The sequence below is a fragment of the Lycorma delicatula genome, chromosome 8 (assembly GCF_047948215.1).
Source record: "Lycorma delicatula isolate Av1 chromosome 8, ASM4794821v1, whole genome shotgun sequence".
Lineage (NCBI taxonomy): Eukaryota > Metazoa > Arthropoda > Insecta > Hemiptera > Fulgoridae > Lycorma > Lycorma delicatula.
The window spans coordinates 100,804,229-100,817,636 of NC_134462.1; the positions used below are offsets into that span (position 1 = coordinate 100,804,229).

Here is a 13,408-nt window from a genome sequence, read left to right on the forward strand (position 1 = left end):
GGCTTAAAAATGAACTTGAGACTTCCCAGATCCTGTATAAATTTATACAAGGATCGTCTCTTAGTCGTGGTGTTCTATTCCTGCTGCCGTGCTTCTATCCCGAGGTTCTGAAGCCTCTTCCGCAGGCGGAAGATAGGCAGCTGTTCGAAATTTAGATAGGATGCATTGCGATTACCGTTCCGCTACCGGCCCGGCTCGAAAACGCATCGGCCTAATTTAACGGTTTAGTTTTTATTTTGTTATCGCCCAAAGACGTTTATTTTATGTTTTTCAGTTATTTTTTGAAGTTCGGTAGGATGTTCATCGCATTTAGAACGTTCCCTCTGTACGGTACCGATTCTTGTCAGTCCGAGTCGATAATTTTCAAATCCTTTTTCATATTTATTTTTTTGACACCACGGCGCCTAGAAATTGCTATCGTCGTTACCGATGCGTCGGTCATCGTGGGTATTTGACTTTCCATTTCGATTACCCTTTTGCAAAAGCTACGTACAACGTTTATCGATTGTAACTCAACGCTTTATATTAACGAGACCATCCGGTTCTGGTTTTACGTTCGATTTATTTTTAAAAGAGCATTAGATAAATCTTGTATTTGGTCGTCGGGTAAGGTAGGTATTACCTAGGCTTTTTCGTGCCGTAAAGAGGTAACAACTTAAGAATAAATTCATTTTGTACGTCCTTTTTCTTTTCTTAATTTCCACCGGTCAATATAAACCCGGTTCTGAAACGAATAATGATTTTGGTCGCCGACTTCTCGATAATGCATCGAGAGTATGACGATTCCCAAAACCTTTAAATTTCCTTTTTTCATCCTTAGTCCTTATGTGCGTCCTTTTATATCGCATTATACGCATCTTTATATTCCGATAAATTACTAATGTCCGTTCCTTAAAAAAATTATTTTTCTCCGTTTTCCTTATTTATTTATTTTTTTTTAATACAAATATCATATATTTATTCGAATATGAACATTCGAAACGTCACTGACAATAAAAATAACTGTTTTCTTAAAACCGTATTTGTTCTCTTGCTATATAATAACTGCTTATTAACAGCTGAAATAATGTTTAAAATATCTATTATTTTTACGAGAAAAGCATAATTTCTGTTAATTATTACTGTTTGTTATTGATTTTTTGTGATTCTTTTTCTTTTCCAGTAAGCAGTATTGCGAAGAGGAAAGCGACTGAAAATTTAACAGAGAAGCCGTTAAAAATTATCCAGGCAGTTTTAAAAGAAACCGTCGCGACTGTGGACACATTAACCACGAGGGACGTTAATCGCATACGTAACAACATATACCACGAAAGAAGGAAAAATCAGCCGCCTTTGTCAAAAAGTACCCAAGGAACAATAGGTATTTTGATAAATTCACAATTTAAAACTGTTACGGGTGAAAAATTTGTTCCTGTGGTAGCCCCGATAAGAATATAGCTGTATTTTCTTGGGAAAGTAATCTGCGAGTTTTATGTAAATCGGATAACACAATTTATTTCGATATTATTTTTGACTACAGTTTTACTCTGTAGGAATTTTATTTTTTTATTTTTCATATAATAGTAAACGGGTATTACGTACCCTTAGTTATAAGCATCTTACCAGAAAAATTTCAAAAAACCAACCTAAACGTATTTCATTTATTAAAAAACAAATGTTTAAATTTTTAGTTAAATCCTAAATGCGAAGTAGTTAATCTCGAAAAGAGTATTCACAACTCATAAAGTTGCAATTACTCGGCTGTCGTTTTCTTTTATCCGATGAAGAATGAAGAATTTAAAAGCTCAGTTTAGTAACAGAGATCAAAACTGCTGAAAGTGAAGCGGGGAAATGATCGAATTGGGTATTCGGTTTATCGTTTTTGGAACCTTCTGAAGAAACTAATCGTTTTATTTTCAGTTTAGTAACTGAACAACCACAAGATGAAAGATCAATAAGAAACAATAATCAATATTATTTGATCGATACATACTTATCGAAAAAAGCAGCGTTTCCACGGTCTACACGTGCCAATTTCACAGCTACAGTAGTTTAGAAAGAACAACCGACTGATGGGAATAGTTTCATTCAAAAGTGTAGACCATCCTGTTAGGATTAAAGGTCCTAATACCAGTCGTCGAAATGGCTAAAAAAAAAAAACAAAGTAAAAATAATGGAAACGGGCAGATTTTAGTGCGTGAAATGTTTGGTGTATTTTAATAAACTATAAATTTTAAAGACATTAATTAAATTCGAAGTAAAATTGTGTCGTTTGTATTCTTGTAATTTTGTATTAAACAGATTTGAGTTTATTTTTTCATTAGTATTTTCATATTACAATATTACCTACATTAGTATTTATTTATTAAAATCAAGTAAACGGAGCGAGGCCCGTCCTTAGAAAATATCCCTAATTTCGCGTACAGTGCGCTGTTCGTGTTGACTTGTACCCTGGAGCTTAATCCGCTAAGATCTGAAAGACCAATGTCACGCTCCAAGTAAAATAAAGTATTAATATAACGAAGGAATAGTGGGTAATTTTAATATCACTTTATATTTTTATAACAAAAGTATAGACATTATCTGATAAGAACTGAGCTTATGGAAAAAAAAAAGAAAAAACAGTAATATTTTATTATATTTAAGATATAATTCGTGTAGTATATAATTTTATTTTTAATTTTCTATTTTAGCCAGAGTATGTTCTGTTCACTTCGACGAGTCGTCGTATGAGAAACGGTTAATTGAAAAACTTCTGCAGTATTCACCGCCAAACGTGAGAAAATTACGTAAAGACGCCGTACCTACATTACATGTTACGTTTCCGGATAACTATTCTGTACCGCAATTAGATAAAAGGTAAGCCAAATTTCGAGGAATCGCACTACTTCCGCAAGTTGAACGGTCTAGCCTTCACTGAAATAGGTAAAATACTGGTTTCTTTAATTTAATTTGTACTTTGTGAAAGATAACATTTTTTTATAATAAATAAAAGCAACGTAATTCTTCTTTTTTTTTAAATTAAGTATTTATAAATAAAGGTTATATATGTTAAATAGAGGAGGAATATATTGCGGGAAGTTAAAAGATTTATAGTTTTATATAACGTATTTAAGATAGTTAAGCGATCGATAAATCAAAATGAGGACTTTCAGGCGAGCGATTTCTAAATGGAATATGATCCTTTTGATGGCGTCAAATACCCACACGAGTAAATCAAATTAAAGTCAGCTTTCCGGTAAATGTTTGAATTAAAATATGTTATTACGTAAGAAAATATCAGTCGGAACTAATTTATCGGTAAATTGAATGGAAAATAGTTATTTATAATTCCGATATTAGGGTGAGATTAAACTCGTTCGTTAGCGTCGTTTAAAAAAGTAATCGGTTATGACTTACTTAATAGGTGTAGTATCGTAAAGTAGAAAATTCAGCTAGTTTATTTTTTTTACACCGCACGTTCAACTTGTTTGTTGTAGGAGTATTAAATATTTTTATTTTGAAGTCATTTTGTACGAGAGTGTAATCCGTACTTCAACCGTCTTAACAATAAACATCGTGTTTTGCTCTACCCACCGAAAAAAAAATAGCAAAACTTGGTTGGTTGAAACGATTTTAATTTTTTTCCTGGTTTCTTTTTATTTAAGAGGTAAAAGATAAAACGTTAAATGCAATCACGGTTAGAGCCGTTCTCTTATTTTAAAAACAGAATTGTAAGACAAATTTTGTGTTTTTTTGGGGGGAGGGGGTTGGAGAAAAGGGATCAGAGAGACATATCTAATATTTTCTATTATCTAATTTTCATATTTAATCCCGTCCAACAGGAAAAACGAGTTTCTGAATTCTATCCCAGACGATATAACCTTAAAACAGAAGACACTGTTTTTACAGATCTGGACGTTCTTACTGTGGGTCTACCGGAGTATGTAGTTTTTATCATTTTTTAAACTACAAAATCTAAAATATCAAACAAATAATCAAGGATGTGGATTAGGATGTAAATGGTGAAAAAGAACAATAGAAGGCCACCAAGAAAGTAGCTTAAAAAAAAATAACTTCAATGAGAGTGTAGCTAAAATTTCCCTCTTCTCCGGACAATAGAATATTATATTTTCGAGGAATTTGAGAATGGAACGGTAAATGCTGTCTACATTCGTCGATCGGTTTAAATATATGCATGTACAAGAATTACTTTTCTTTTTCGAAATTAAAAGACCACCCTATGATGACAGGCCGGATCTTTTGGTAGGATTAGTTTCACTAGTCTCATAAATTGAACAGACTGTGAAAATATTCGACTATAAAGAGTTAAACATTTCGGCAGGATTTTCCTCTGGAAATAAATTTTCATGATGTTTCAAATATTTTTGTGCGTCATTAAAAAAATATCCATCGATTTTATTCGTTCTATTATGAATTACGACGAAGTTGTTAAAATTATGAATAATTCGGAGAACGATAAAGATAAATGTAGTCGAGTGAAGAACGAAGGGGATAATTTATGAATCGGAATTTTATTATTATTTTGTAGATTATTTCATTTAACCGAAAATTTTTTAAACCCTCAAGAAGTTTAAATATATTCCCACCGTTAACCCTTAAGTTGCATTCTGATTTAACCGGTGAGCGTTTACCTTATTTTTTTACTGAAAACTAATATTTTATTATTAAATAAATGATTAAAATAAAAATAAAAATTAATTTTAGATTTTTATTTGTTTTGAAAATTAATGAACGCGTCCGAATACGTAGTGAAATAGACCTGTGGATTTAGGCCTATAGAAAAGGAAACTAACTATACGTGCAGAGTCGGTTTGTTAATGACGATAGTTGACGTTCTGATCCACGTTTTACGAACGGGCAAAAAGTTTCATAAACTTGTAAAACGATTGTCAATAATCACGAAAATATGAAAAATATTTAAATTTACTAAATTTGGATTCGCCTTGTTTTTTTAGAAATAAACTGTAAATAAAATCAATATTGGAACCATCAACAAAAATAATCGATAAAATTTAAAACTGTAAAATTACTTTTATTTAATAATGGTAAATTCAAATGCAATATCAACAAATATACCGAACAGCAAATGATGGTGTGGTTGATACTTTCATTTGTTTACACAACTTTTTCTTTCTTTTTTTTTCTTTTTAGCCTCCGGTAAGTACCGTTTAGATAATTCTTCAGAGGATAAATGAGGATGATATGTATGAGTGCGAATGAAGTGTAGTCTTGTACATTCTCAGATCGACCATTCCTGAGATGTGTGGTTAATTGAAACCCAACCACCAAAGAACACCGGTATCCACGATCTAGTATTCAAATCCGTGTAAAAATAACTGGCTTTACTAGGACTTTAACGCTGTAACTCTCGCCTTCCAAATCAACTGATTTGGGAAGACGCGTTAACCACTAGACCAAACCGGTGGGTATGTTTGCACAGTTCTGAGTTAACAATTCGTAACCGTATAGTCTGTCAGCGACCAGACGTAAATGAAAGATATCTCTCGGCCCGTTATATTACAATTCTATTATATTTTTAATTTATCTAATAAATACAAAGACGATGCGGACGGAAAAATAACAGAATTATCGTGATATTCATTGTCGTATTGTTAAATGGATGCAATAGAAAAGTTTTTAAATTATAAATCGGAAAAAAAACGTGTAAATAAAATTCTGGAAAAAAGTAATTTGTAATTACTAACACGGTATTGCGATTAAAAAATAAAATCAAACCGTTAAAAACACAGTTAAGAAGGGAAATTTGTTAAAGTTACAAAGAAATTGAAAAAAAATATTTGGTTTGTTTACTAGTTTTTCTACTTCAAGTAAAACATACAAAACAAAAAAACTGTCGTATATGAGGTAATGTGCAACTTTTACGCAAAATTTAATATATATATTTAAAATACTTTACTTTTAAAAAAGTATACAGAAAAACTATTTAATTAGCTTTATAAAATTAAAGTAAATAAATACCGGTATACAGTATACGATAAAATAAAATGTTTATTTAACAGATACAGACAGTATCGGTTCGCCAACACGTCACAGAATATTATAAAAACAGCTCGCTCAATATTGCGCAGCCTCTCCCCGCTACTTACTTCACAAATGACGTCACGGTCGAGATGAAAACGAACCATCAGTTTCTCGCGCGCGCGCGTGTTGTACGTTTCTCTTGTCGAGTGTTCCGTGCGTTACGTATTCCTTCTTGTAGTTGCAGTGCTGTTTCGATAGTCCCTACATTCCATAACGATTATTGTAGTTTACTAACGCCTAGCCTAATATTTATAAAGCATTTATCTATTTACCGGATTTTATCGTTCTTACATGATTTAATACTTCTTTTTTTTTGGTAATTGTAAAAATATCAGATCTGAAAGCATTCTAAATATTCGTTCGCGTTGTAAAAAATGGTTTTATTATAAACCTGATTTAAGTGTAACGGTTAATCGGTATTTTTATGATTTATGTAAAATATTTGAAAGTAACACAAATATTTGTGTGAAGTATTTGCCGATTAAATACGCTTATCTAAATTGTGAACGTTATAAATAGATTACTACCGACATAAATAAAACCAGATAAACAAAATACATGCTTGTAATATAATGAATTATACATTTATTTTTATCTATTCCAGTAATTTCCAAACAGTATAAGAGTAAATTTTCAGTAGTAATATCAACAATTTTTAGATTTGTAATTTAAAATTACCCTACCCTTTTTCATCGTAGTTGTCTGGATTTACACTTACTTTTCAATTATTTTCTGCTCTAGTTATATTAAACGTAGTTTTATTTCTACGCAAACAGTACATATATGTATAAAATACAAAATCAAATTTAATATATTTGATGGATAATATATACATATAAATAAATTCGTAAAAAATACATGTATGTATTAAACTGCATAAAAAGTTAAGCATTACCTCATGCACGATAGTTTTTTTTATTTATAATTTTAAAAATCGCTTTCTGTTACATCCAATTAACAACAGGATATTATGTCACAATATGTAATATATATTACGTATAACTTACATATGTCTATTAATGGAAACTCTTGATATTTAGGAATCAAACTTAATTTTATTATTGTCATCGATTATTTTATTTACATAAACAAAATAAGTGAAACCAAGCCCAGTTAGTAAGCGTAGGCCTCAACAATCTCTTAAAATTTACAATAGTTACAAGTTAAATGTAATCTTTTAAATCTAAACAAATATTTTTATGTGATATTTATAGTTGTAAAAACCGGATGTTTATAATTAGAAGAATGAAATCTTATCTGCAGTTCAGAGTTCGATGTCGAATGTGTATACAAGCATAAAAATTTTTAATTTTAATCCATTCTTATCCTATAACCGGAATAATCGAGTCCAAATTCTTTTTGATTATTACTGCTACGTTTTTCAATTAAATACTATATTCTCTGTATATATTCCTAATTACTTTTTATTTTATACGGCATACCGTATCCATCCGGAGTTAAAGGAACTTTTTTTTAGTTAAAATATACCAGAATTACGTAATATAAAAAATCACCAAAACAAAAACAACATAAAACTAAATTTGTTTAGAGATACTACAAGAATTATTTTAAATTTTTTTTAGAAATCGTCACTTGGATTACTTCACGATAATTTTTCATTTTTTAATGGAAAAATATCTGCTGTTCATCTCGTATTATGTTTCTTAATGCTGTCGTTATAGAGCCTAACTGATTTTTAAGTATCTTGGAAAAAATTAGCTACATATTTTATCGAAATTTTTCGGCGATTCTTACCACCTACCCTTAAAATTAAACCTAACTAGTTTTTTGCGAAATTTTTACTAAGAATTACGGTTTGGGACCAACAGTTTTTTCCTTTTTAGTTTTGTCGTTAACGATGAATTCTAGGAAAAACTTTTAATTTTACCCGACCGATATTTGAATATTTTACTATCGCTTTCAGATGTTTAGTAACGAAGGAAAATAACATTAATGTGCATTTGAATAAATTAAATATTTATATACTACAAAAAGTTGTGCTCGTTTGAGAGTTATAAACAAATAAAAATGCCGAATTGTGCCGTAAAGGGTTGTAATAATTACAACAGGAAAACAAAAGGAACTAATATTAGATATTATACGTTTCCTAAAGATAAAGAAATGCAAGACAAATGGTTAACGGTTTGTAAAAATAGACAATTAATAAATTTATTAAACGCCTGTATTTGTTCTGAACATTTTGAACCGGATTCTTTTACGAAACCCATGAAACATGTTTTTTTAAATTATAGGCCGAAAGGATTTAGAGATTTAAAACCGGATGCGGTTCCTACATTAAAAATCAATGTAATCGACAGAAACGAAAATCGTGAAAAACAAAGACCGAAGTGGAAAAAACAATCCAGTTGCCGGAAAAAAGATGAAAAGTTTATTAATAATTTTCGCACTCATGAAGGGAAAAAATCGACCGGCGATAGCTTCGAGGAAGTGCAAAAAAATCGGTGAGTTCGTTTACTTATTTAAAATAAATGTTGACAGTAATTAATACAATACGATAGTTTTTTTTAATATTGTCCCTCTGAAGGTATTACCTCCTTGAAAACGGTCCCCAGGACGGCCGTTGCCAGTAAGTCGATACGGTAACAATTATTTTGTAGAAACTGCTGGAGGATCATGGCGATTTCTGCTTTACTAGACCAGAAAAACTCAGCCCGGCTGAACCTCAAATTGTCTTTTTTTTTCATAAAAGGAACTTCCAACCTTAAATATTGATTTTCTTGTAAAAAGTTCTAACTTTTGAAAGTTTTGTTTTAATACCGTTCCAAAGTATTATTTTTTCCTGAAAACGGCGAGCCAATATTCCAGTTCTATGTATATATATATATATATATATATTTTGTGGGGGGAAGGTTGAGGTAAAATGTACTACCATTTTTGAAAACAATAGAATCTGTTATATAATTTTTTTTTAATACTTTTTATTATTCTTGACTGGGGCGTTGTGGTTGGTGATACTGCAAGCGCGATGATGAAGCCGACAAACAACAGCTATGTAGCACTCTTTATTGAAAGTATGTCCTTTTGGAGCATACTCGTTTCGTACCGTGCTTTGATAATCAAAAAAAGAGCATCTTTATGCCGTCATAAAAATTCATCTTTTCAATACCCCGGCCCGGCAGTACTCACGGCAGTTGAGCGCGAGTAAAGCCGAATTCGTAACTTCAGATCAGCGGAGGGCGAAAAAATCGCTCTACCTGCGCGAATTTTGAACGGCCGCCATTTTGTCCAGTCGCATATAAACAAATTATGTTTACCCAAATCTACAACCCCATGTAGTTCCTTAAACACTACCGATTTTCTTCAAAAATCGACCTTTTTTCCCCCGTTGACTGGAAAATATACAAATAATAAAAAAACGGTAAATAAAATAATTATTGAAAAATTAAAATAAATCTGACTACTTAATTGTTCATATCTACCTAGAAAAATTATGAAAAACAAACAAAAAATCGTTAAAACAAGTTTTCCTTTCTTTTCTTACAGGCAATTTTTTAATGATACAGCATCTTTGTCTGCGATGTGAAATTTAATACGCTGTGTTATTATTTAATAACGTTGTTTCCAGCGTTCTTTTTGTTTTTTTTTGTACGTAGCTGCTATAGTGGAATAAAAAATTACGTATATAAAATTTTGTAATTTAGCATATCAAAACGAACGGAGTAATTTTATATTGTGAATAAAACCATCAACCATAACTTAAAAAATTACCGGTAACTCAAATGCTGTTTGTTGTCTGAATGCCCACCTCCGAAACAAAGTTAGGGAAGATTAAAAAAACTTGTATATTTTGTACAGTGTATTTTATTTTACAGATTTTTATAAGGACGTAAAATCTAAATTAGATTAGAGTTCTTAATTTTTTTTTACAGTAGAAAGATTAGTTTCGATAATATGAATTACGGTGATGTAATAAAACGAGATAAAAAGAAAAAAGATTGGGGAAGAGTTAGCCTGGATATTTTGCCCTCATTTCGATGCAAATAATTACTTTTCAGAATCATCGGCAAACTTTTAATGCGAGTACCTTCGTATTTTACTTGTTTTGCCCGAATTCGGTGTACAAAAAACCAGGAGAGAAGATAACCGAAGCGAGTATTGTGAGAGAGAGTGATGAGTGAAAAGTATCATTATTAACTTCATATGTTAAGTCAATTTATTATGTAAGTAGATATAAATAAAATGTTTATTTATGTTAGGTGAATGTACTTAGTTTCAACGTAGAATTTTGAACAAAACCTTAAATAATAATTTTCAAGATATTTTTTAAAGACGTCACGAGTCGGTTTTATCTTTTGAGAAAAATAGGTAATTTATTTAATAACTTGTATTAATTTCGTACCGGTAAATTTATATTTACAAACGTAATGAATATAAAATTTAATCTTTTAATTAAGAGATACGGAGTAAAAAATATTACGATTATTTTTCTTGACACACTTGTTGATTATGTAAAAAAAAAAATTGATGGAATAAGTAGTCAGGTCGTCCTTCATCGGACTATTCGTGCTTTTACTGAATCCCCTCCCGGTCGGACTGGCAACAGTGCCGAGTGCCATCGATTGCATATTCCGAGCGCGTTAATTCTAGCTACCGCGTCGGTTCTCCGTAACGTTTAACTCGTTCGAATGTCGAATGATTTTTGTTTCACACAGATTCAGTCGGGATTAGATAACCTTTATAAGTACTTCGAATTGGATCATTTCTTTTGCGAATCGTTCAAATTTAACCTGAATGCTTTTCCGTAGCAAATATTTTTTATAAATAATTATAGTAATAAAACGACATGGAATCACAATTAGAAGCGTTACTTAAAAATAAAAGTGAAAATAACGCGCAACCGACCAAACGAATTAAAGGAGTAAGGGCGGGTAGGAAAAATATTCAAGAACGGAGTAAAGAAATAATAGCGAACGTACATAAATTTTTTAGATGTCTCGCTTACGATGAAAGTACTAGGAAAAATGTAAATTTTAGCCAAATACAAAAGTTATCCGCGGTCGCTTGTGGCGTATCCGAAAGAACTGTGCAACGTATCACTAGAGTGGTAGACTTGGCCGATGATGAAGATGAAAATCTAATTTTCAACGTTATTCCGAGGCTGCTTAATAAAACAAGGAATTACAGGTAAGCGATATTCAGCTATAAATGTACAGATGAAATGAAAAAAATTTTTAAGAGAATAGAGTGGAGTGATACTTTAATAATTCATACTACATCTTTCAAAATATTATATTTTTAAAAACTATATAAAATGATATTTTTTTATACGCATTCCGAATTTCCAAAATTCATTTATAAATATTTTTAAAAAAATGTATACTTTATTTCCATAGAATAACTAAATCGATTACGGTTTTCAAAATATTCTGGAAATGAAATTAACCAATCTTTTATCCGGGAACGCTGTAATAGGAAATTTTATTGTTTACATATACAGTAAAATCTCTCCTTTGGACGACCACACTAAATGAAGTCTTTATGGGACCAAGGAATTATATTCATTATTTCCTCTCCTATGAATGGAAACTCTCTTGGGCGGAGACTTATACTAAAAATTATTATATTTTACGTCATGAACCTTAATAACTTAAAACATACTTACAGAATTCTGATAGGACGATTAATAAATTGTTAAGCGCGCACGACTATCCTGCGCAGTATGCGTTTAATTTTATCAGTCTTACAGAGGAGCTCGGCTCGAGTTGAAGAAGAACCAGGAAAGCCTAGGTTTGCCTAGCTGTTTTATCGCTATATTTTCTGATGGTTTTAATGTTGTCAGAAAAGTTGATATTATAAACAGTGCTGTGGTAAAAATAACAATAATGTGAGGGATAGATCGATTCTGGATTAACGCTAGACGAGAGTAGACGTTTAATTTATTACCGTTATCATATATAAGGACCATGACGTTCAAAACAGACTCGATGATTACCGGTCAACTGTACAGTATCAAACAATGTTACACGGTAGACCTGTAGTCATAGACTCTGCCAATGTATAACAATACGGATTGATTCGGACAGACTGATCTACGAAATAAATTACGAGATATACAAAGGACTCTACACTTTTACTGGCAAAATGGCATCGGACAAAAATGACGTAACAAGAGACTGTCTAAAATAGAGGGAATTTTTGATCACGTCGAACCAAAAGTTCAGTAAGTCATCGATGAAGTAATACGTATTTTCAAAGGCGGCAAAACTTTCAGACAATTCATTCCTTCCGCAACTAAGAGATTCGACATAAAAGAGTTTTAAAGTATGTATTAGAGTTCACGGTTATATTAAACGAACTAATTTTCTCGAGACTAACACAAAAAAAAGGCACTGACCAAATATTTAAAATCTGAGCGTGAGGTCACGGGAAGTGTCGACTGTAGTTTGTATGCAGGGATAAAATTTTTCTTCTGAATAGTTTCGAACTTTTAGAAATTATAACTACTTCCCTGCTAGTGCTGAACGGCTATATCTAACCGAAGGGGATACCCGCGGATTTCAAAACAAACGTATGTAAGAAATTAAAAATTAACGAATCTCATATTACGCGCCGGAGTAAGGTTGTCGATTCAACACGTTTACTCTTCAACGGCCATGAAACGACATTTCTCCTCAAAATAAACAAAAACGATAGTATTCTCTTCTCGCGGCCCGGTAAAGGGAGTTAAAATAGTTTACATGTAATTTCGGTACGTGCCTCACTTCATGCTTCACTTCGTATCATACTAAATAAACTATATTGTGGCAGAAAAGCTAATTTATTTTTCTAATATTATCCAACCTTAAATAAAAAGAGAAAAAAAGAACTTTTTTTATGAAATCAATTAATTCCATTAAGTAACTTTTTAAAATTACACAAAATTATTTTTGTGTAATTATTAAATTCGGAAATTATTATTGATTCACTTTTGCTCAAGAGTTGCCTTCTGTTATCCTTCCGCTAGTTTTAGGTAAATTTGATAAGAAAGCTACCTACTGTATGGGTAATATGATTCGACTTCCCGAAAATTTCGACATATCTTCGCGTTTCACATTTCGCAGACCCCAAAACTACCGTCAGTTCAAAAGCTTATATATATATATATATATTTCACTTTCTTGTGTGGACACGATAACTGCCGTAATTTTGCGCCAATCACTTTTAAATTGATACATAAAATATAAACGACCCAAAATCTCAGTCGAGTTCGTTAATGGGCAAAATCGACTCAATTTTTTTTCGAAAAAAACAAAATATCGCTATAACTTTCTTATTAAGTAAAATATCGAATTCGTTTAAGTTCCTACTATTCTTTGGATAAGGGCCTAAAACTTATTTAAGTAAAGTTTTTTGATATCGCCAACCGTTAGCCCAAGAAGTGGAA

The 13,408-nt window shown here is 31.4% G+C and overlaps 2 protein-coding genes across 17 annotated transcripts in view; one reads left to right on the plus strand and one right to left on the minus strand.

Moving 5' to 3' along the window:
* The window catches only part of LOC142329167 (uncharacterized), a 503,112-nt gene that overhangs the window by 318,455 nt on the left and 171,249 nt on the right, over positions 1-13,408 (minus strand). The gene's annotated exons all lie outside the window — the stretch shown is intronic.
* The window catches only part of LOC142329169 (uncharacterized), a 236,808-nt gene that overhangs the window by 92,223 nt on the left and 131,177 nt on the right, over positions 1-13,408 (plus strand). For 2 of the 14 annotated variants that reach the window (XM_075373555.1, XM_075373549.1), the window contains exon 2: positions 2,673-2,838. The exons of 10 other annotated variants lie outside the window; for them this stretch is intronic. In XM_075373555.1, coding sequence (XP_075229670.1) covers positions 2,673-2,838 — 166 coding nt within the window. Of the gene's footprint in view, positions 1-2,672; positions 2,839-7,936; positions 8,487-10,813; positions 11,170-13,408 lie in introns of those variants that run through there. 2 more of the 14 variants (XM_075373533.1, XM_075373546.1) reach the window with 2 other exon arrangements.